The sequence below is a fragment of the Natator depressus genome, chromosome 8 (genome assembly GCF_965152275.1).
Source record: "Natator depressus isolate rNatDep1 chromosome 8, rNatDep2.hap1, whole genome shotgun sequence".
NCBI lineage: Eukaryota > Metazoa > Chordata > Testudines > Cheloniidae > Natator > Natator depressus.
Window position 1 is genome coordinate 48,790,704 of NC_134241.1, and position 24,578 is coordinate 48,815,281.

Here is a 24,578-nt window from a genome sequence, read left to right on the forward strand (position 1 = left end):
CCTTCTCTAAGATGCCACAAGTCCTCCTTTTCTTTTTGCGGATACAGACTAACATGGCTGCTACTCTGAAACCTGTCATAAAAATATGATAATCTAATTCCAGCACTCAATCCCCTTCCTTATCATAGCCTGGCAAAAAGATGGGATTTGCAGTGTGGCTGGAAGGCTAAGAAATCAAGGCTCTGGCATCGACTTTTGAAGTCCAGAACCTGGATGGAAAACATTCTGTCAGCAGTCCTTCAATCTATTAGAGCTTCATCAGGATAGTATCTGAGCTCCTTCTACGTAAAATCCCTGTGGAACGCTACATGAGAATTTTTGGGGTAGAACAACACTTGCTTTCTGGAATCTCACACACACAGTGCTACTCAAGCAACTTAAGCTACTCCTTGAGGGGTCGTGAACCTATCAACCATATCTTGTGATCAGTGGTGGCAAAGATTACCAACACACCCAAAAAAAATCAGCATGGACATTTGATCTTCTTTAGTCATTAGGAGGAGATCATTAGTCAACACATCCAGTGTAGTCTGTCCCCCCATACATGGGCCTTAAGCCCAACTGAGGAAATCCAAAGGCTCCAAAAACTGCCAGAGTTCCCCTACTACAACCTTCTCCATGATGTTTCCCAAAAAGGGGGATAAAAATGGGTCAATAATTGGCAACATTGTCAGTGTTGAAGTGGCATACTTCAGGTGCCATCCTCATGCACGAAACTACTCAAGAGATTAGTGATCAGGAAAATTCACCCTGGCTCTTCCTACCACTTTAACAAATTAGATACACAATTTGAAGGAATTTTAAAGCCTTTTTTCTGATGTATGCACTGTATACTCTCACTATGAAAAATGTTTTGTAATAAAAATGGGAGCAAAAATGTAAACACCTGCACAATCTTGAGTACCATTTAAAAATTGTATTAAGCTTAACTAGATTGTTCCTTTCAGGCCCCTCCTTCCATCTTTTCTGGGCCCAGCTGCTACTGCATTTTCAAAAGAGCTGTTTGTGGCCAGCTGGGCCACTTCCTATGCTTGACTGTTTCTGGTACATGCTTTAAAGCCTGCAGCTTTTTACTGAAATATAATTTAAAGCATTTGGGAAAAATTATATTTGCTCTTTTAAAAAAAATAGTGTTTATATAGTTGATTTAATTATTTATATGTAAATGAGCCAATCCTGCAATAAGAATATCCAGGTTCACAAGGTGTGTAGCATTGATTCATAACTGAAAGCATCAGGATCATTTTCTTCAGTTAGATTTTCACAGATTTTAAGACCAGAAGGGATCATTAGAACATCTAGTCTGAACTCCTGCATAGTACAGGCCATAGAATTTGATCCAGTTATGCCTGTATTGAGCCCAATCACTTGTGTATGACTAAAGCATATCTTCCAGAAAGGCATCCAATCTTCAGTTGAAGACTTCGAGATTTTGAACTGGTGAGGCTTCATTTGGGAAACTGAGTAGTTCACTTTGGGGATTTGTGCACACACACCTATTGCATATGTGCATCCCTGACCTGTGTGCAAACCTAGTGCAGCGTACACATGGAAGTTGGGTATTGTGACAAAGCTCTGTCCTTGTCTCCATGTGTCCCACGTTTCCTGGCGGATTTCGCTAGCCTCAGAGGCTCACTGTGACCCTCCACGTAACCCTTCTCTCTCTAGAGACAAGGGTCACAGTCTACTGAGCCATTTTCATCATAAGCCAGCAAGGGAGGTGAGGAGAAACTATCCTCCCTTGCACAGTCTCTGTTGTCTCCTAGTCTCAGGGATTAATCGGGGAGGGCAAAGCAGGAAGCCCAGGCCCGCCCTCTACTCCAGGCTCCAGCCCAGGGACCCGAACAGTATCAGCTGTGGCAGCTCACCTTTAGAAACATGACACCTACAATCCCTGGGCTGCTTCCCCACAGTAGCCCCCACTTCCTCAAGCTCCACTTCACCCTTACCTCAGGGCTTCCTTCCTTGTGCCTTATATGGTATGTACTACTCAGTCTCTCCAACAGCACAACTTCCTCCCACAGCTCCTGACAGCCACGCCAACGTGACTAACTGGGAGACTTTTAACTAGTTTCAGCCAGTCCCTGATTGGTTTCAGGTGTCCCAATCAACCTAGCATTCTCCCTGGAGAGTTCTTAATTGGCCCCAGGTGTCTTAATTGACCTGGAGCAGCTGCCATTTAACTTATCCTGGTACCAGGGGTTTGTTTAGTCTGGAGCTAATATATCTATCTCCCACTACTTTTCTATAGCCATCTGGCCTTGCCCCGTCACAGTATTCACACTTGAAAATTGTAGCCGTAGTCTTTTGTATTCTCTCAAATGCAGAAGTTAATCTTATTAAATTTTACATACATTTTTAGTAAAGCGTGAGTAACAGAAACAAATACTAATCTCTATGCAACTGTTCATATTACCCTGTCAGCAGCACTACTGGATTTCTGTTGAATCTTCATCTCTTCGCTTTTCCAAGTATAGTACTGGCTATGGTTTTGGCTCAATACCACTGTGATAAGCATTAAACTGAAAAATACAGAGGTGGGGTGTAATGCTTTTTCTGGCACAGTGCTACATATGAATTTAGTGTCACAGGCTTCTCAACATTAATGATTTGCTGATACATGTTATAACTCAGAAGCACTTTTACTTCTGCTGATCATGTCTGCAGCCATATACAGTGTCTTTCTAGCAGGGAGTTACTGAAATCAGCAACAACCTAAGAAGCACAAACCATCTCAAAAACACCATAATTCTCCACCTAGCTTTTTCTGTCCCTGAGTTCCATCTTGACAGGCTTTGCCAGATGCACTTTCTCTGCCTCCAGGTATGGAAAGATAAGTACATCAGCTTGTTAAAGTCCTCTTATCATGCTGCTTTGCCTGGGATTTTTCTGGATGTGCTCTTGACTTTTTATTTCATTTTATAAGGTATAGTTTAGAGAACCATTGTCCTAGAGTTTTTTGTTTGTTTGTTTGTTTGTTTGTTTGTTTTTTGAGCTAATGTGAACGGTGGCTGTTTGGAATAAATTTAGCAGATGATAAATGCAATAATAGAGTAGGTATGGATGTTCTCTGCGTGTATAATAGTTCTTATCTGTATTTCATTGCAGACCTCTAAAGAGGACCTTTTACAGGCTGATTTTGAAGGGGCTTTAAAATTCTTCAGAGTTCAGCTGCCAAAGAGGTACAGAGCAGAAGAGAACGCTAGAAGACTGATGGAACAGGCCTGCAACATTAAGGTGAGAGTGTTCTTCGCTATCTCTAATTCCGCCAAAGAATATAGAGGGAAAGAGGCAGCAGAACATGGAAATAAAAGTGAAATTCTTACTCCTTATATTTAAACAAAATAATGAATCGGGCATTTTTTCCTCAAACTCTGCTTTGAATAAAGCAACTAAGTAGAATAGGGAAATTGATTTATAGTTGGAAAAGTAAAAGTAGAGATGTCACTTAGTTAATTTGTAAATAGTCAAAAGACTAAAAAGCTGGATGGTATGTCTGAGGCTCACACAGCCATTTGTTAATTTGGGCTACCAGGTGTCTTGCCTTTGGGGCTATTCATCTGCCGGGTATTATTTTATAATGTAAATGTTTTGGAGTAGAAGACAATCTCTTTTGCAGTTTACGCTTACTGAGACAATGGTCCTCTGTCCAAATGGTACCCTAGCCAGAGCCTTATCTGCAAACAATGGGCTTCTGAGGAGCTCTGTACTAGGGTCGTGTTTTTGTAGTGATGGATTGCTAATCTGGGGAAACTCTCTCAGTTCTTCCGTAAGTCTATGCTAGGGGAAATAATGATTTTAAATCGATAAAATGCAAGAGGATGTAGAGGTGGGATGTTGGGGGTTGGTCTCCTCTTCAATCTGGCATTTTTCTGTTGGAATGATTATAAAAGTAAAGCTTAACCATTTGGTAGCAAATTTTGGTCCTAAATGCAAAGGGGTATTCTTAACTCAAGTCTTGAGGCTTTTCTATTAATTGGAATTGTGTAAGTAATGCTCAGCAAAATGGGCTGAGAGTGTATCACCAGAAAGTATGATCTTCCCACTGGGAAAAAATTAGAAAATGAAGCTTTTATTTAATCACAGTGCACTACTGAGAACTAATTTCTTTCTGTTTTTCTAGTTTAATACTTTATTAGGCTACTACTTTGTATGTATTAATATTAAAACACTTATGAAAGTGAGAGACTCTCAGCACTAGGTTGAGTCCAGCCTATAGAAGGCAAATGCTGTGCAAATTTTTCCAAACAATGCTGCCAATGCACCTCAGCCTTCATTTGGAACACCACTGCTAACTCCAATTTACTTCTACATTTGAATGAAGATTGACAGTTATTCTTCAAAGTGATTGCACATGTCCATTCCACTGTAGGTGAGTGTGCACTTAGTGAATGTTTGTCAGAGATTTTTTCACCCAACAGAACCTGTCGGGGCAGCTCAGGAGCTCTCTGCTGCTGTGCACCAGTGTGTGCAGGTATAAAAGGTGGAGCCACCCCCGACCCTTCTCAGTTCCTTCTAACTGCTCATGACAATTGTTGGAATGAATTCAATCTTGCTATTGCAAGTTCTTCCCTCATTCCAGTGTAAATTATACCCATTTTCTTAGAAATAGTAGTTAGTTAGTGTTAGTTGTAAGTTTCAGTTTTAGGTCTTTAGTCAGTTTAAATTTTGGTACTGCTACTGTGGGGGTCTGCAGTTTAGGATTGCATATCAGCAGGCACTCCTAGGTCGGTATGATTTTACCTTGTGGAATAACATGTTGAAGTTTAAGGACAGGTTACGAGACGGCTGAAGGCAGGACTTAAATGCGATGGTGGACAAGGGCAAGCTGGTGACCAGAACAACTCTTACTTATGCACAGAGTGAAGCATGCCAGACTGCATCATAGAAAGCTACAAGGGTGGCTAGCTTCAGTGTATTCCTTGAGCCGTCATCATCTAGACATGGTGGTTCAAGTACCAGTGCTAATCTTGTCATCTCTGGACTGGTGGACAGACCCTCTGAAAGTTTGTGGGGGATCCCCACTGTTCCCCTGCAACTAGCACGCTCTTTAGATGGGTCATCACTGGGTTGGAGAGTACGAATGGGGTCGCCGCAGACTCAAGGTCTGTGGTCTTCCCAAGATCTAAAGGCTCATATAAATGTCAGAGAATTGTGAACTGTCCATCTTGTGTGTTGGGCTTTCCTTATACATATTAAGGGGAAAAATCTGCTAGTGTTAACAGACAACACAGCCATCATGTTTTATGTAAACAGACAAGGAGGAGCACATTCCATTTGGTTGTGTCTGGAGTTCTGCATAGCCAACTCTGTTCATGTCAGAGCTGCTTCCCTTCCAGGGGTGAAGAATATGCTGGCAGATCAGTTGAGCAAGTCCTTTTCAAGTGGTCACATTGTCCAGACATGGCCAGGTTGATCTTCTGATGGTGGGGCATTCCCCAAATGGACCTGGTTGCAGCAAGGACCAAAAGAAAGTGCCATCAGTTCTGTTCCCAAGGAGATCACAGCCTTGTTTGTTGATGGATGCATTCCTGTTGCCCTTGAAGAACACCCTGCTGTATGCCTTCCCTTCAATCCTGTTACTGCCCAGAATCTTGTCCAAGATCAAACGAGACCATGCTCGCCTCATACTTACAGTACTAGTGTGGCATCGGCAGCACTGGTTCCCGACCCTGATAACCTTGTCAGTCAGACCTACATTGTCTCACCTGCTGAATCCAGATATAATTTCCCAGGACCACGGCTGCCTCTTCCACCCCAACTTGCGGGCCCTCCACATGACAGCATGGATACTTCATGGCTAAAACTGTTAGAAAAGACTTGCTCAAAGAACATGGAAGAAGTACTTCTAAATAGTAGAAAATCTTCAACTAAGAGTGCTTACCTGGCTAAATGGAAGCATTTTTCCATCTAGACCCATCAGAAAGTTGTTCCTCTGGAGCAAGTCCCAGCCCAACATTTGATGGATGATCTTCTGTACTTGAAACATCAAGATCTAGCAGTTCTGTCAAAGTTCATCTGGCAACTGTCTCTGCTTTCCACTCATCCATGAATAATAGATCTCTTTTTTCCAATCCCATTGCTATCAAGTTTTTGAAAGGGCTGGATGTGTACAAGAACTTATCCCCCCCTCATCAGATCTGAACCTCCTATTAGCAAAGTTAATGGGACCACCCTTTGAACCATGCAAGACTTGTTCTCTGTTCCACCTCTCTGTGAAAGTGTTGTGTTTTATTGCAACTACCTCAGTTAGAAGAGTGGGCGAGTTGAGAGGTCTGGTATCAGAGCCTCCTGTAAGGTCTTTTTTAAGAACAACATTTATCTTTGCCCTCCCCCAAAGTACCTGACGAAAGTTGTTTCCAATTTTCACATTAATCAGGCAATCTATTTGCCAACTTTCTTCCGGTAGCCTCATGCTCACAGAGATGAAGAAAAGCTCCACTCTTTAGATGTCAGAAGAGCTTCAGCTTTTTACCTAGACCGGACTAAATCATTTAGGTCATCATCACAATTGTTCATCACAGCGGTTGACAGAATGAAAGGTCCCTTGGTATCCTCTCAGAGGATTTCCTCTTGGATTTCTTTGTATATGTGTTTATGTTGCCAATTGGCTAATGTCATTCCACTGGCTAGCATGCTAGCCCATTCAACGAGGGCACACGCACAATTGTGGCTTTCCTGGCACAATTCCTACTCTGGACGTGGTCATCAGTGCTCTCACTTGCTTCTCATTATACTAGAGCCCTTCAATCCAGGAACGATGCCAGATTTGGGCATGTTGTTCTACAATCACTGTTCAAATAGGTTCCAGGCCCACCTCCAGATCAATCTGCTTGTGAATCACCTATAGTGGAATGGACCTGTGCAATCACTTGAAGAAGAAACAGTTTCATGCCTTTCCATAACTGTTCTTTGAGATGTGTTGCACATGTCTATTCCATGACCCACCCCTCTCTATTGGAGTTTATGCAGTAGAAAGGAACTGAGGGGGGTCAAGAGCAGCTCCGCCCTTTCTACCTGCATCCAGTAGCACATGGCAGCAGAGAACGCTTGAACTACCCCAATGGGTACAGATAGAGGAGAAAATCTTCAACAACCATGCGCTGGGCATGGACATGCACAATGCATCTTGAAGAACAACAGTTACAGAAAGGTAGGTAACCATTTCTATGTCACATTGGTTGACAATTTTTTATTGTGCAAGGACAAGGTTTGTAAAGTGAACATAAGGTTGAGACTAAAATCCCTTTTACTTGTCACCTACGCCAGGACTTGAATCCTTCCCTTCAGAGATGAAAGTATGGGAGGGAAAGGCTTAAAAGGTTAAGCTTCAGGTTTGACATACCTATATTCAGTCAGACCACGGTTTAAACCCTGGTTTGAATAATTTCAGGCCTGGTTTCTGCTGAGCTAAATAAATTGATTTCTATGCTGTTCACTTTGTATGCATTTTTCAGAGACCTTAAATATAGAAGTGCCTTAGCTCTGTGTTGGCATCATAGAGAGTCGTATGGCACTTTTTGTAAGAGAAGGAGTTTGCCCATTTTCTTAGGCCCAAATTTTCCTCACCTTACTCTTGTGCAATTCATTGCGTGCCAGCTGGTTGTATTTCAGTGATTTTATGTATATACCTAGTTTGTGAATTATTTTGGAATCATTCAACGTAAAAGGTAGTATATTAATGATGATGTTATTAACTTATTGTGTCAGATACAGTTTTGTTATTACCACCCAATATGATGGCTACTGTGATTTTGGCTACATATGCTTAATAAGAGTCTTCCCCCCCCACCCCCGCAAACTTAGAATGAGTTTCACTCTATTTGGTAAATTAAATCTGTGCAGAGTATGGAATTCTCAGAATACTTATGCTGTCTCAATTTTTCTTCCAGTCAGTTTATTATTCTTTTAAAGGATTTTGCATTAAAATCTTTTGTCATTCATTGTTTTTGTTCTCCTGCAACTTTTCTAGTGGAGTACCTATTTGCTGGTATGCAGCCAAAGCTATTAGACTATTTTGAAGTTAAAAATTGTTACAAACTTTTGTATCACACATAAATGCAATCCCCAAACTAGTAGAAATTACCAAACCAGCACAGTGCAATATGTCTTCAAATTAATTATTCTTAGAACAGTTAATCCTAGTTTTTAAAAATAAATTTCAATAGAGTACAATTTTATTTTCTATATAAGAACATCTTTTATATCTGTTTGGATAGCAAACTGTATCTTTAAATGATTCACAACATTAATTAATACAAGATAATATTATGGTATGCATTACAAGAAACAATGGTGTGTGGTGAATAGATGAAAGCAGTCTGCCGAAAGGCCAATAACAAAGCGAGAGAGGTATTAGGAGGGATAAGCCAGGGAGAACAGATACCACATGTGAAAAGGGGAAGGAGATCAAATGAATCAGATGTGCGGAGGAACGCTCTTCCAGATAGCAAGAGTTGCAGAAAGGAGTGTTCTTTTATGAAAGGTAGCCATATTGTGGGGAGAAATGGAGCCCAGTACTAGTTTAGCAAGGGAGGAAGAAACCAAGTCTGTGAGGTTGACTCTAGCAAGAGCATGAGGTCTTTCTAAAACAGGAAAGGGAATTCTGAACTAAATCCCAAAATGAATTGGAAGTCAGCTGAGTTGTTTGAGGGTGTGATGTGGACACAGTTGTTTATATGGATAAGAAGGCAGAAAGTAGAATTCTGCACATCCTGGAGTTTGAAGGGTGAGATAAAGGCACAACTGAGTTCAGCAGAGGTGGAATCAAGGCACTGTCCCACTTAGGTTATGTTGCAGAGGTATGCACATCCAAATAGGTAGTGTTGGAGGGAGGGGAAGGACAACTCAAGGTTAAGAATGATGCCTAGTTCATTAGCAGTGGAGGGAAATGGAATTAAGTTAAAAGAAAAATGTCAATTTAGATTTAGTGTCACAGGCTGGCTGTGTGTGTGTGTGTGTGTGTGTGTGTGAGAAACACCCCACACCACCCTGTTAGAAGGTATTATTCCTGCAAAGAAATGTTAAGTGGGTTCTGCTGACTCACTGAAGCAAGTGGTTCATTAGCTTATTCAAACATAAGAGAGGTGGGAGGGGATCTAGCAGTCCTGTTATAGGAAGCCTAGGAGCAGCCAAGCCTGGTGAAAAGATTTCAGCTGAACTTCATTTATCATTAATTTCTTCTTTGAGAGATGGCACATGTGCATTTCACTCTTGGGGTTGGTGTGCCCAGTGTACGGCCATCAGAAACTTTTTCTCTTAGCGGAACCCGTTGGGCAGCTTGAGCTCCCCCTGCTGCCGTGCACCACTGTTTGCAGTTATAAAGGGCAGAGCCGCCTCTACCCCCACCCCCCTCAGTTCCTTTTTAGCACCCGTGACAGTTATTGGAACTCTGTTCAATGCCAGAACAGCGCTCGCTTGCGCTCTGTCTCTCTCTCTTTGTAAATATTGTGTGTGTGTATGTGTGTATGTGTGTATATATATATATATATATAGTTGGTCTAGTCTTCAGTATAGTTCGGATCGTTAGTAAGTTTTAGATGTGTTTAAACAAACAAAATGTTTCAGATTTGTTGTTTTCCCCGTTTGGGTGGTTTCTTATTCACAAAACAGAGTTTCGTCACCAGGCTTCAAGCCCTGCGCTTCTTGCTCGAGGCTGATGCTAGTGAGCGACCGCACACGTATGGGGCTGGTGTCAGATTTGCAGAGTTCAAGCCTACAACAAAAGAGGACAGGAAGGCTAGGCTGAAATTCCTGCTGATGGAAGTGGCGCTCAGGCCATCGTGGAGCTATTCTGGTCTGACTCGATGCCAAGTGCTGTAGCTTCAGTGACATACTTGCCTCCAGTTTTAGCAGAATCTCAGCACCATTCTCTCTCACTTGTACCAAGGAAGAAATACAAAACTTCCAGTGAGACCCCAGCCAGGGCAAGGTCTCCACCCTCTAAGTCTGTTTAAGGAGTTGAGTACAGTGCACCTGAAACCTAAGCATTCTTTCTCCAAATCAGTACCTAAGTTGGCTCAGTCAGCTCTGACACTGCAAGGAGCACTGTCGAGCCTGGTGCTGGAAGCAGCACCATCAACTTCTTCAGCACTGCAACAAGAGATCCTCTTGGTGATGACTAGCTCGGAGGCATTTGTGGCAGCAAGAAAATCTGCTCTGCTTGTTGGTGCTGGTATCTCCTTCCTTAAGGAGTCTGATCCCTTGGCACTGACGCCCCATCCACCATTGGTTCAACCTCTGGTTTCACAGTTGCCTGCTTCCAGGACACACGGGCCCTTGGTACCATCCAAGAGGAAGCCTGCAAGGATTGCAGCGCTCCCCCTGTCACCAGGCTGTCAGCACTGGTCCCCAGCCTGACTGGATCAGCCCCACTATGGTCAGAAGAAGGGGACTCTTTGTCATTGGACTCTGAGGTGGGCTCTTACATCTCACAACCCAAAAGCAGGACCCACTGCTCTCCTCAAAGATCCCCTTTGTCAACCTACCACCGTGACTCTTCAATAGGATCTTCTGTGGGAAGGTGGCCAGGACAATGGGGCCCTGCCCTGTATCAGTGGCTCTTTTGGACCCTGAAGAGTTCCTCCAGCTTCCAGATCTTTCCCACACCATGCATACTCAGTGCCTTCGTCTAGGAGGGCAGAGTCTGCTCACTGAGCGGTTCAGTCCCCAGAGTCTGGTACCAAGCAGGTATTGAGCGTCAAGAAGAGGTTCCAGGACCTGAGCAAAAGCTGGTAGAAGAGATTCTACCACCTCCAGTCTTTGCCTCCTCTTTGCCCACTCCAGATGAGGCTGTTTCATCTGGGGCAACTCCACCCCATCCTGATGATTTTAATGTTTATCACAAGTTATTAAGGACAGTGGCTGCAGACTGAGGTGTACAGGTTGACGAGGTTAGAGTCTCCTCACTTTGCCTGGCTGACATTTTATCATCTATGGGTCTGTCTCCAAGGTAGCTCTGCCAATTAATGAGGCAATACCAGAGCCTATGACAGACTCCATCCTCTTTGCCTCCCACCACTACCAGGGAAGAAAGAAAGTACTATGTATCCTCCCAAGGTTTTGAGTACCTTTATACTCACCCACCTCTGGGCTCATTAGTTGTCACAGCAGCTATTGAGGTCAGAACATGTAGGGATAAAGTGAGACAGGCTAAAAGTCAAGTAGAGTTGGACCTTGCAAAGGGAATTAAAACCAATAGTAAAAGGTTCTATAGCCATATAAATAAGAAGAAAACAAAGAAAGAAGAAGTGGGACCGCTAAACACTGAGGATGGAGTGGAGGTCAAGGATAATCTAGGCATGGCCCAATATCTAAACAAATACTTTGCCTCAGTCTTTAATAAGACAAAAGAGGATCTTAGGGATAATGGTAGCCTGACAAATGGGAATGAGGATATGGAGGTAGACATTACCATATTTGAGGTAGAAGCGAAACTCAAACAGCTTAATGGGACTAAATCGGGGGGCCCAGATAATCTTCACCCAAGAATATTAAAGGAATTGGCACATGAAATTGCAAGCCCGTTAGCAAGAATTTCTAATGAATCTGTAAACTCAGGGGTTGTACCGTATGATTGGAGAATTGCTAACATAGTTCCTATTTTTAAGAAAGGGAAAAAAAAGTGATGCAGGTAATTATTGGCCTGTTAGTTTGACATCTGTAGTATGCAAGGTCTTGGAAAAAATTTTGAAGGAGAAGGTAGTTAAGGACATTGAAGTCAATGGTAAATGGGACAAAATACAACACGGTTTTACAAAAGGTAGATCGTGCCAAACCAACCTGATCTCCTTCTTTGAGAAAGTAACAGATTTTTTAGACAAAGGAAACGCAGTGTATCTAATTTACCTAGATTTCAGTAAGGCGTTTGATACCGTGCCACATGGGGAATTATTAGTTAAATTGGATAAGATGGGGATCAATAGGAAAATTGAAAGGTGGATAAGGAATTGGTTAAAGGGGAGACTACAACGGGTCCTACTGAAAGATGAACTGTCAAGCTGGAGGGTGGTTACCAGTGGAGTTCCTCAAGGATCGGTTTTGGGACCAGTCTTATTTAATCTTTTTATTACTGACCTCGGCACAAAAAGTGGGAGTGTGCTAATAAAGTTTGCGGATGATACAAAGCTGGGAGGTATTGCCAATTTAGAGAAGGACAGGGTCATCCAGGTAATCCAGATCCTACAGGAGGATCTGGATGACCTTGTAAACTGGAGTAATAGTAATAGGATGAAATTTAATAGTGAGAAGTGTAAGGTCATGCATTTAGGGATTAATAACAAGAATTTTAGTTATAAGCTAGGGACGCATCAATTAGAAGTAACGGAGGAGGAAAAGGACCTTGGAGTATTGGTTGATCATAGAATGACTATGAGTTGCCAATGTGATATGGCCGTGAAAAAAGCTAATGCGGTCTTGGGATGCATCAGGAGAGGTATTTCCAGTAGGGATAAGGAGGTTTAGTACCGTTATACAAGGCACTGGTGAGACCTCACCTGGAATACTGTGTCCAGTTCTGGTCTCCCATGTTTAAGAAGGATGAATTCAAACTGGAACAGGTACAGAGAAGGGCTACTAGGATGATCCGAGGAATGGAAAACTTGTCTTATGAAAGGAGACTCAAGGAGCTTGGCTTGTTTAGCCTAACTAAAAGAAGGTTGAGGGGAGACATGATTGCTCTCTATAAATATATCAGAGGGATAAATACCAGAGAGGGAGAGGAATTATTTAAGTTCAGTACCAATGTGGACACAAGAACAAATGGATATAAACTGGCCACCAGGAAATTTAGACTAGAAATTAGACGAAGATTCCTAACCATCAGAGGAGTGAAGTTTTGGAATAGCCTTTCAAGGGAAGCAGTGGGGGCAAAAGATCTATCTGGCTTTAAGATTAAACTCGATAAGTTTATGGAGGAGATGGTATGATGGGATAACATGGTTTTGGTAATTAAATATTCATGGTTAAAAGGCCCAATGGCCTGTGATGGGATATCAGATGGGGTGGGATCCGAGTTACCCAGGAAAGAATTTCTGTACTATCTGGCTGATGAATCTTGCCCATATGCTCAGGGTTTAGCTGATCGCCATATTTGGGGTCGGGAAGGAATTTTCCTCCAGGGCAGATTGGAAGAGGCCCTGGAGGTTTTTCGCCTCCCTCTGTAGCATGGGGCACGGGTCACTTGCTGGAGGATTCTCTGCTCCTTGAAGTCTTTAAACTACGATTTGAGGACTTCAATAGCACAGATATAGGTGTGAGGTTTTTTGCAGGAGTGGTGGGTGAAATTCTGTGGCCTGCGTTGTGCAGGAGGTCAGACTAGATGATCATAATGGTCCCTTCTGACCTAAATATCTATAAATCTATGAGAGTGACGGGGCATTAGGCTGCCATCACCCAAATCAAAACATGCTATGAGGTTGGACTTATACAGCAGAAAGATTTATTCAACAAGAATTTGAAGCTGTGTATTGCTAACCAACAGGCTCTGTTGGGGTGGTGTGAATTTAGTTTATGGGACTCCATGGAAAAGTTCAGGGAGCTTCTCTCAGAGAACACTAGGCAGGAATTCTCTTCTCTGGTCAATGGGGGCAGATCAGCTGCGAGAACTACGTTGTAGGCGGGGCTGGACGCAGCAGATTCAGTTGCTAGAACCCTGGCTTCTGCAGCTGCCATATATAGATCATCCTGGTTGCAGTCTTCTGGCCTTCCCTGTGCAGTCCAGAATACTATCCAGGACTTGCCATTTGAGAGCCTTCTGTAATTCCTGGACCACACAGACAGCAAGCTCCATGCACTTAAGGACACTAATGCCACCTTGAAGTTCTTAGATCAATAACATCTGCCCTGTCAGGAAGCACTTTCAGCCTCAGCAGATGCACCAATATTCTGCTCCTCCGCCTCAACAAGGACCTGTCAAAAAAAAAAAAAGGTCCAGGGGTGATAGGTGTAGGCCTCCCCGTCCTGCTGTTTTGCACCAGCTCCAGCCCCTTCAAGACACCCAGGAAATGCAAAGTGGTCATTTTGATGGGCCAGTCAAGGTCAACATGAGAGTCTCCATCTCTCTAGATCCAAACACTCTCATCTTCACAAGCCATCTGTCCCACTTCCACAGTGCTTGGTCCCCGGTTACTTCAGACCAGTGGATCTAGAGCACTGTGGAAGTGGGATATACTCTCCAGTTTGCTGCGTCTCCTCCCTCCCCATTCCTCTTCAGGGTCCACTTTAACAAGAAAATCCTTATCCGGGAAGCACAATCGGTCCTTCACTTAGGAGCCATAGAGTAGGTTCCAGATGGTTTCAGAGGGAAGGGATTTTATTCCTGATATTTCCTAATCCCAAAAGTGAAGGCGGGGGAGGGCGGATCTCAGATCAATTATAGGCCTGCATCAACCTAGCAGATTCTTAAAAAGATAAAGGCTCGCATGGTCACCCTAGCTTCTACTATCCTTTCCCTGGATCCTGGGGACTGGTATGCCGCTGTCAACTTAAAAGATGCCTACTTCCATGTATTGGAGGGGTAGCCGTGTTAGTCTGTATCCACAAAAACAATGAGGAATCCGGTGGCACCTTAAAGACTAACAAATATATTTGGACATAAGCTTTTGTGGGTAAAACACCCACTTAATCCAGCTCAAAAGAAGTACCCCAGTTTCTGGTAAGTCAAAAGCATTACCAGTTCACTGTATTGCCTTTCAGCCTGTGAGCAGCTCCCCGGGTCTTTACAAAAGTAATGGCAATAGTAGCTACATTCCTCCAAAGGTTGGAAGTTCAGGTTTACCCCTGACAACTGGCTGGTCAGGGGCCAGTCCAGACTTCAAATACGTAAGTGTTGCCCTGATTCAGTCAATGTTCAATGTTTAGGGACTGTTAATCAACAGAGAAAAATCTCTCCTCTCCCTGGACCAGAGGCTATACGGTTCATAGGGGCAGTACTGGACTCATCTCAAGTGAGTGCCTTTCTTCCAGACTCCAGGTTCCAGGCTATCTGATCAATTGTTATGTTTGACGGTTCACCCAGTCACAACAGCACAAAACTGTTGGAGGCTTCTAAGTAACATGGCCTATTGCACCTACAGGCACTCTTGCACCTGTTTCAATATGCCAGAATGTGCCGCAGAACGCGGCAGGACTGGCTGTTATTAGTCTACTTGCCAAGCCGCCCTCAGTTAGACTTAGTGATAAGAGTGTCCTCTCGTGGCCTCACATAGACTGGTGGACAAACCCCGCCAATGTATGTATAGGCATTCTGTTTGCCCACCCACAACTGACTCTCACACTAGTGACAGATGCTTCTGCTGTGGGATGGGGAGCCAACCTGGGTTCTCTGCCGTGCCGACACAAGGTCAGTGATCCTTAGAGGACTTAGCTTTTCACATGAGTGTCAGAGAACTGAAAGCTGTGAGACTGGCGTGCCAAGTATTTCTATTGCAGATCAGGGGAATCAGCCTGTTGTCCTCACAGATAACACGGTGGCAATGTTTTACCTCAACAAACAGGGGAGAGCCTGCACTTCTCCACCCTGTCAGGAAGCCACTCTACTGTGGGAGCTCTGTATTGCCTATTCGATAAATCTAGAAGTATCTTATCTGCCAGGCATACAGAACAGCCTAGCAGACTACCTGAGCAGATTGTCTGTATCACCACGAATGGTCTTTTTGCCCAGATGTGGCCAGAAACATCTTCCATTTCCTTTTAAGAGAGACGCTTACTGAACACTGGTCATAGGATTATTGCTCTACAGAGGACTTCAGAGCTACTTCTTCCTTAGTTTCTGCCAATCAAGGGCAAAAGGGGAGATAGTTTAGAGACACTACATGCTTTGCAGCTCCCATTTATATCAGTTTTAGCCTTTCCTAGCAGAAATCATTGATAATTGTGTTAGGGCTGTTGGCCAAATTAGTTAAATGTCAGCTAGGACAAGTTTCTCTCAGCTTTTGAGGAGAGGGGTAAATAACCCATCCACTGAGATATTGTATGATAGACCCAGATGGTTTTGACTTCATATGCCACAATGTATAAATGAGACTGGAAACCCCTGATTTGGAAGATTTAATCATGATATTTAAAAGCAATTATTTCCTTTCTTTGTAGCTGGTTGCTTCAGATGAGTAAGAGCAAGCATGGTTGTTTTTCAGACCACATTGATATTTTAAGAACCTGTCATCTTGCCTGGAGCTACAACAGTGAGAAACGTGCTAGTGAGTGTGACACATGACATTGCGGGCAATAGTGATGACATTTCTGAAATGAGGAATACTGTATTAGCTGCCCCTTTATTACCAACACAGCCCCTTTATTTGCTGCTGTGTACGTCGTTAACACCCAGAGTCCACCTCAGATTGTGCTACAGTTGTTGCCAGCCTCAGTGCCAAAATGGAAGCAGTAAATTCAACAAATATTTTGCAGGACAAATGCTTTGTTAGAACTCATGACAAATCTGTTACTCTCACTTAAGTATATGAGATGGTCAATATCAAATTTATTTAATTTTCAACAGTAGCAAAGAACAGTTTCTGGATATTTTCTTTGAGATGCAAGTTCGCTTTTGTTGAAATTCCCAAAATATATCCCTGTTTTGTGCTTTTGTTGGGCAAGCACTAGGGGATGTGAGAGAGCCATGCATTTCACAACTGAAATATGGACCAGCAGTAAAAGAGTCTTATATGTATGTTAATGCTCTTTAGCTCCTCTGTCATCATTCACTGTAAGCACTGAAAGTTTTACAGTAGAACCTCAGAGTTACGAACAGACAGGTCAGCCACACACCTCATTTGGAACTGGAAGTACACAATCAGGTAGCAGCAGAGACCCCAAAAAAATCCTGTTATTGCAGGTTTCTTTTAGTTCCAAAACATCAATTTTCTGAGTGTTTGGAAATATACACAAAGGATTCTTTGCTCCCTTGCTTCTTGCACCTGTGAAAAATGGGTATAAAATGCTGCCATTCTGCATTTTACTGCCACTTTGCCTAAGCCTAAGTTATTGTAAAGGGGCAAGATGGGAGAATCTTACTCAGAATGTCCACTAAAAGTAATGAGTTCATTTTCCCCCAGAATGAAATCCCTTTCAGGATCCACAGAGTGTAAGCAGCAAACTGACTTCTTTTTTTTTTATTTTATTAAATAACATCATGCATCTGCTCTGAGAGAGAGACTGTGTGTTTTACTAATGCTAAACTGGAAAGTGGTTATGGCAATAAATCAAACATATATGGTTCTCTTTATGAATCTCAGAGTGTAAGTGCCATGGAGCGTTTTCTGTAAATTGCTAAGCTAGTGATTAACAGGACTGTTTCTAAATACACCCAGTGCCCTCTACAGTTGTACCCAAAAGGATAATTGGAAAATACACTGACCTGAAACTAACCTGAGCAAAGCTGTTTTATTCCCTGATCTTAAAAATGTGTTTTATAAAACAATACTGAAGATTACTTGGACTTGACATTGCATGACTAGGACCTTACATTTACACAGCCAGTTTTAGCAAAAAGTTGTTGTTCTTTGATTGTCTTACATTATGAAGTGTTCCAAATGGTCCAGTTCCAAACATATGTGAAAAGTGAGGTTGCTGTTAATGACTAAAGCCCTTTTTAAAGTTTTATTTCCAGTGTTCTTGTTTTTAATCAGTGCTGCTCTTAGTGCTTTCTCATCCTAGTAGCACAAATGTGAGAAATGTATAACTGCTGAAAATAACTTAACATTTCAGTGAATTCATCATTCATCCCTTTCTGGATAGCACAAGCATACTTTCCATTATCTTATCTTCAAACTAGTAGTTCTCCATTTGGCCCTCTTATCCTCTATCTTCAATATCATGGCTAGAAAGTAGCATAACAGGCTGCTAAGGCCCCTTCATTAGTTTTTGAGAGATGACTCAGAAACTGTCCTGAGAAAACCAAAAGTGAATGTAACTATCTCCAGGGCAGCTAACGAGAAATACCATCTCCCTGGAATCTGGGCACAGCAGCTGAGGTCACCTTCTGCAGAACAACAGAAGCTCCTCTGAAGAGGATTTTAGAGGCTCTGCTGTCTTTTTCTGTAGGGAGAAAAGCCATGTTGCCTAAGTTTCAGCAACAGCCATCAGATGGCTACAGAACTGACCAAATCTCTGGCTGCCAGAAACCCATCAGTCAAACTTGGCTATGACTTCATGCTACTTTGTTTTGGCCTCATCTTTCTTCCACATTGTCACATAGAAATATCATCTGGGTGCCTTGTGGTGTGGGAGCTAGTATTCAGATACTGGGTAAATGCTTAAAATAGATGGAAGATCTTACCTGGAGAAGAATTCAAATAGCTCCAGTAATCACTGACAAGTACAAAGATTCAAGGTCTCCCTCAATGCTGAGCCCTCTATGTTGTTCATCTTTGCCATTTATTTTATGTCTGATGTGCTGCTTGGGATTTGGGGCTTCTCCTGCATTCCAGTTATTCTGAGACTGAATAACAAACCTGAAAGCAGGGCCACAACTGTGCCAAGTCATGATTTTACCAGGAGGTTTGCAATATTGGACTATAAGGTGGATAGAAAGTTGGCTAGATTGTTGGGCTCAACGGGTAGTGATCAATGGCTCCATGTCTAGTTGGCAGCCGGTATCAAGTGGAGTGCCCCAAGGGTCGGTCCTCAGGCCAGTTTTGTTCAATATCTTCATAAATGATCTGGAGGATGGTGTGGATTGCACCCTCAGCAAGTTTGCAGATGACACTAAACTGGGAGGAGAGGTAGATACGCTGGAGGGTAGGGATAGGATACAGAGGGACCTAGACAAATTAGAGGATTGGGCCAAAAGAAATCTGATGAGGTTCAACAAGGACAAGTGCAGAGTCCTGCACTTAGGACGGAAGAATCCCATGCACCGCTACAGACTAGGGACCGAATGGCTCGGCAGCAGTTCTGCAGAAAAGGATCTAGGGTTTACAGTGGACGAGAAACTGGCTATGAGAGTCAACAGTGTGCCCTTGTTGCCAAGAAGGCCAATGGCATTTTGGGATGTATAAGTAGGGGCACTGCCAGCAGATTGAGGGACGTGATCATTCCCCTCTATTCGACATTGGTGAGGCCTCATCTGGAGTACTGTGTCCAGTTTTGGGCCCCACGCTACAAGAAGGATGCGGAAAAATTGGAAAGAGTCCAGCGGAGGGCAACAAAAATGATTAGGGGACTGGAACACATGGCTTATGAGGAGAGGCTGAGGGAACTGGGATTGTTTAGTCTGCAGAAGAGAAGAATGAGGGGGGATTTGATAGCTGCTTTCACCTACCTGAAAGGGGGTTCCAAAGAGGATGGATCTAGACTGTTCTCAGTGGTAGCTGATGACAGAACAAGGAGTAGTGGTCTCAAGTTGCAGTGATGGAGGTTTAGATTGGATATTAGGAAAAACTTTTTCACTAGGAGGGTGGTGAAACACTGGAATGCGTTACCTAGGGAGGTGGTGGAATCTCCTTCCTTAGATATTTTTAAGGTCAGGCTTGACAAAGCCCTGACTGGGATGATTTAGTTGGGGATTGGTCCTGCTTTGAGCAGGGGGTTGGACTAGATGACCTCCTGAGGTCCCTTCCAACCCTGATATTCTATGATTCTATGATTGGATGTTTTTCTTAAAACTGCAGCTCCTGGAGTCATGTTAATACATGAGAATCTCAGCTTTCATTGTTTGTTTCTGAAAGTAAGTTTCTAGCCCTCATGATTTCACAGAAGAGCTTGAAAATATGAACCTGAAGGTTCAATAATCAGAAAACAAATAAAAAGAAACCCCCTTTTTTTAAAGACCACCTTTAAGCCGGATTCCTGGTTTTTGAATGCTCTGGGTTGTCAATACTAGTTTAATGCACTTGGGAAGAAAATAAGTTACCATTTGTCTAAACACTGGTAGAGTCTCCCAAACTGAGACCGATCTTCATTCGAGGATTCAAAGTATAGACTGCCCTACACACAGTGAAACCAAACACAGTTGTAACTTTAAAACAAGTCTGAAAGCACTGTCACCACTCTGTGTCTTGAGGATAGACTGGCAAAAATAGAGAAGCTGTGTTCATTGAAGACTGTGTGTAAAGTGTGGTGGAGGCTGTCTCATTCATTTAGGGTGTGTCCCTAGCAGTGATTTACCACCCCGTCTGGAACACATTAATCGGTGCTAAGTATGATGGTTCTGGATTTGAATGGTTTATTAGTTAGGAGCTCACTAATTATTAGGGTCAGTGGAAATTTGCAAGAAATACTACTGTTTTTTAGGTAATAGTGGGATAGTATTCCCTGCATTTGGGGGACACTTTGGAGGTAACTTGTACTTTGCTATTAGATCGGTAGAAATTCTTACACAAGTCTACATCTAGCACAACTCATACATGTTACATAACTCCAAAGTCAGCATACATCTTCAACAGCCAATAGCAAATTTGGCTGCTGTATTTTCCCCACATTTGCAGAATCTAAGGAGTGATTTATTTTGTCCCAAACTTCAAGAGGCTAGGCACTATCAGTCCTGCCGACAGGGGTGGAGGGAAAGGAAGGGGGCAATTGCCCAGGGGTTTGGGTGATGTAAAAGGGCCCGGGGGCGGCATCAGAGCAACGGGACTAAGGCAGGCTTCCTGCCCACCCTCACTCCATGCCGCTCCGGGAAGCAGCCGACAGTGCGTCCCTGCAGCCTGGGGAGGGGGTCTCCATGCACTGCCCCCTCCCAGAGTGCTGACTCCGAAGCTCCCATTGGCCAGAAAATGCGGCCAATGGGAGCTGTGGGGATGGTGCCTGCGGGCAGCAGTGTGCAGAGGCCCCTTGGGCCCCCTGCCTAGGAGCCGCTGCCGGAGGGGTGTGCCGGTCACTTTCAGGAGCTGCCTGAGGTAAGCGCCGATCCTCTGATCCCCTCCTGCATCCCAACGCCCTGCCCCAGCCTAGAGCCCGCACCCAAACTCCCTCCCAGAGCCTGCACCCCGCACCCCAACCCCTTGCCCCAGCCTGGTGAAAATGAGTGAGGGTGGGGGAGAGCGAGCGATAGAGGGAGCAGGGGAGGAGCCTCAGGGAAGGGGCAGGGCAAGGGTCTTTTGGGTTTGTGAGATTAGACAGTTGGTAATCCTTCCGGGCAGGCGTGTGGAAGCCCTGGCTGTGCCGGAAGAGTGCACCCAGCAATGCAGCTGGCAGCTTGCTGGGCACCAGCCAGCGCAGGTGCAGCACCACCCAACTGTCAGGTGGACCACGTCCGCGTGGTGCAGCTTGTACATGCCTGCGGGCACATTGACTATTCTGCCCTGGAGCCCAGAATTGCTGTCAGCGGGCCTGGGCACTATAAAGTTACCTGATCAGAATCTAAGGGCAAAGCACAGTCTTGTTCACAGCTGAATTTGCCAGGCAGAACAAGTTAAATGAAGGAGCCAGTTGCTTATCCTCCCAGTAGGATATAAGACACTATGGGAGAAGGAGGATTTTTCACTTTTGTTTCCTGCTCTTTTCCCAGTCCATTACAGTTACCCTACCAGAAGAAGATAACAGTAGTCAGATATCTTGCCACTGGAAATGTCCTGTTCTATATGGAAGGCAAACACCTTCCATAATTTATCTGGACGAGTCTATAAAATAGTTGGAGGGGATGGAATTTTCTTCCTGATCTCAGCTAGCCATTCATTTATAACCTCCAGCATGAGGAATGAGAGCCTTTCTAATTGCTATACTGCTCAATCTGATTGCAGAGGTTCTTATTCATATGTTGTTTATCTCTTTTTGAGTCTTACTAAGCTATTCAAATGTTAATGGCAATTAACTATTGGAACACTGGAATTACCAATGGAAGTGGAGTATCTGTCTTTTTATGTCTTCAGAACAAAATTGGATTCCCTTCTGGAAGATTTGCTATAACCAAAACACAAGTTATACTTTAATCAAACACAAGTAATTGGGCTCAATACAGGAGGTCAAGAACAGATGATGTAATTGTCCCTTCTGGCCTTCAACTCCATGAACTTGCTTTCCTGCAGTCTAAACATATTGGTTAATGGCTGCTCTTCTGCCTTGGCATAGCTCACATATGGCAGCTGGCTTCTCTTCTAATCCCTCCTCACCCTCTTCGCAGTGGGAGGAAAGACTTGATAATAGCCGCACTTTAAGGCCCTGATGAGAGCAGCCCCATCCAACCTTGTAACTTTGTTTTTTCCATCCACACTTCAGAGCAAGTAGGGTTTCTCCCATTGGATTGGTTGTGTAAGAGGACAGAGTGCTGCTCTCATCACCTTACATGAACAGCAGCTGACAGGTTCAACAAAATTGTGGCTTTTTCAATATGAAACAGTTACCCAAACTCTTGTCACAGGTGCATGTTAACAAGGTGATCTGTGCATTCTGGGAATAACCTTGGCTCTGCCTTGAGGCAAGACCTTTGTGGTACCTAGCTAATAGTTTTACTAGTTGAGCCAAAAAGAACAAACTAAGCTAGTAGGGACTATGCTAAACATGTCTCAACTGGAAATTGTTCTTTATGTAGCTTAAAACAACATTCATTAATAATGTTGCTATTTAAATAGTTCCAACTAGGCTTTGAAGCTAACACCTGTCTGAGGTGAGAGGTTTCAGAGTAGCAGCCGTGTTAGTCTGTATCCGCAAAAAGAAAAGGAGTACTTGTGGCACCATAGAGACTAACAAATGTATTTGAGCATAAGCTTTCGTGAGCTACTTTCATGATGCATCCTATGAAGTTAGCTGTAGCTCATGAAAGCTTATGCTCAAATACATTTGTTAGTCTCTAAGGTGCCACAAGTCCTCCTTTTCTTTTCTCTGAAGTGAATGAGTAATAATGTTCACACCTTTATTGAAACTGCTGTTTGGCCTGGAAATAGTTTCCAGCCAGGCTGGATTAACAAGTAACCATGCATTGATTTGTGTGTAAGGGAATCTCTCTTTGCAATGGGAAGGGCTAGAAATCTTGTTTTTGCTATGAGAGGGGAAAAGCCCACCCAAAACCCAGCCGAAAAGTGAAGGAGATCATTGTAGAAAGGCTCCAAGGTTGCAAGAGATGTTCACCCTCCTGGCTCTGCTAGTGATGCATCAAATTAATTTTCCAACATAAGGGACAGAAAAAAATTGCTCGTTTATCAATTTCTGAAGGAGAAGCCAAATCAAACTGGAGAGAATTGTTTTCAGGCCTACAGAAAGTGCTGCCGTGTCATGTGGGATTTCTTATTAAAAGCTGATCTTCAATTCCACTTATTATCCACGTGCTGTTATCACCAGTTTGCAGAACTGCAATCCTGTCATCATAATAAGGAGGGTCGTGTTTTTTACTGCGCACTCTATTCTCTACTTGGGCTACATCCCTGATTCATGGTATAGCATCGTGCAATGAACAGGCACCTCTGAATGTCAGATTGAAGCTCTACAAAAGAACAGTACTTTTTTTGCATAAGCCTCTAGAGTCATCATTTCCCTTAACTCAGTAAAGATAGGTCCTTGTTGTTAGGATGCAGTACATTTATATCTGCATAAACAAATATATTTGTCTAGCAACATAGAATTTATCATACATATTAGGTATTTCTTTGATCTGTGCAGTCCCATCTTTTTGGGTATGGGTATTTGCTGTGGCTGTGCATGCACTCCATGCACCCAGGACCAGAAACTCTCATTGGTCCACACCTATGCCCTGCATCTCATATGCTGCAATCTGAGTGTATAAATGGTGGCGTGGATTGACCATCTCTCCAGTTCCTTTTTATCACTGGCCATCTGGGACAGAACCCTCCTGTGTCCATTAGTCTTCTAACGTCTACTTGATCCATTATCTGTAAATATTGTACATAGTTTTAAGTTTTGTTATTTTACTCTTTTTATTAGTTAGTGCTTTTTAAATAATAGTTAGTGGACAGCAAGGGTTTCTGTCCCTCCCCCCTCGCGTCCCCTTATTTCCTCTATGACCAGGTTACTTATGCCCAAAGTCCCAGGTTTCAAACCTTGCCTTGCCTGCCCTCTGGTCTTCTTGGTAAGTGATCTGCACAAGATCTGCCTCTACTGCTTCAGGGAATCTCACATCCCTTCAAAGTGTGAGATCTGCCGCTCCTTCCCCCCTCATATAGGCAATCCTGGGAGTTCAGTCTTCACAGGACTTGACAGAGGTTTCCATGAGATCTTCATCTGATCCAGGCCCTTCCCGCTCACCACAGCATTGAGTGGAGCCCAGAGCTGATTGAGTTTGAATGAGAATGTGAAGTCTCCTGCTCTGTAAAGACTGAGCAGCCCTTTGGTGAATGTCCTTCATCCATGTTTTAAGCACTCCAAATCCTCATTTGTAATCGATATTTTATTGCTGTAGGCCTCATAGCACTTGAAGCCCAACATCTTGTCAGCTTCAGCCATGATCCCTAAACACCAGGGTGGATAAAAATCAATGATTTAAAAAAAAAGATTAGATTTTTTAAATTTAAATTGGATTTTTTTATTTAAATTGGATTTTTTGATAAAATGCTTTTTGAGGAAAAAACCTATCTGAAGATACTTTTAATTAAGATACATTATAGCTCCACAGATATCTCATCATGGAATAGGGATTATAAATTCTTATTCTATAGTATGAGACAACATAGTCATGTAATGTTTAAGAAAAA

General features: G+C 43.2%; 1 protein-coding gene across 4 annotated transcripts in view; it reads left to right on the top strand.

The window, feature by feature from the left end:
* RABGAP1L (RAB GTPase activating protein 1 like) overlaps positions 1-24,578 on the top strand; it is a 549,683-nt gene that overhangs the window by 431,882 nt on the left and 93,223 nt on the right. For all 4 annotated transcript variants that reach the window (XM_074960981.1, XM_074960979.1, XM_074960980.1 and 1 more), the window contains one exon: positions 3,109-3,237. In XM_074960981.1, coding sequence (XP_074817082.1) covers positions 3,109-3,237 — 129 coding nt within the window. The remainder of the gene's footprint in view (positions 1-3,108; positions 3,238-24,578) is intronic.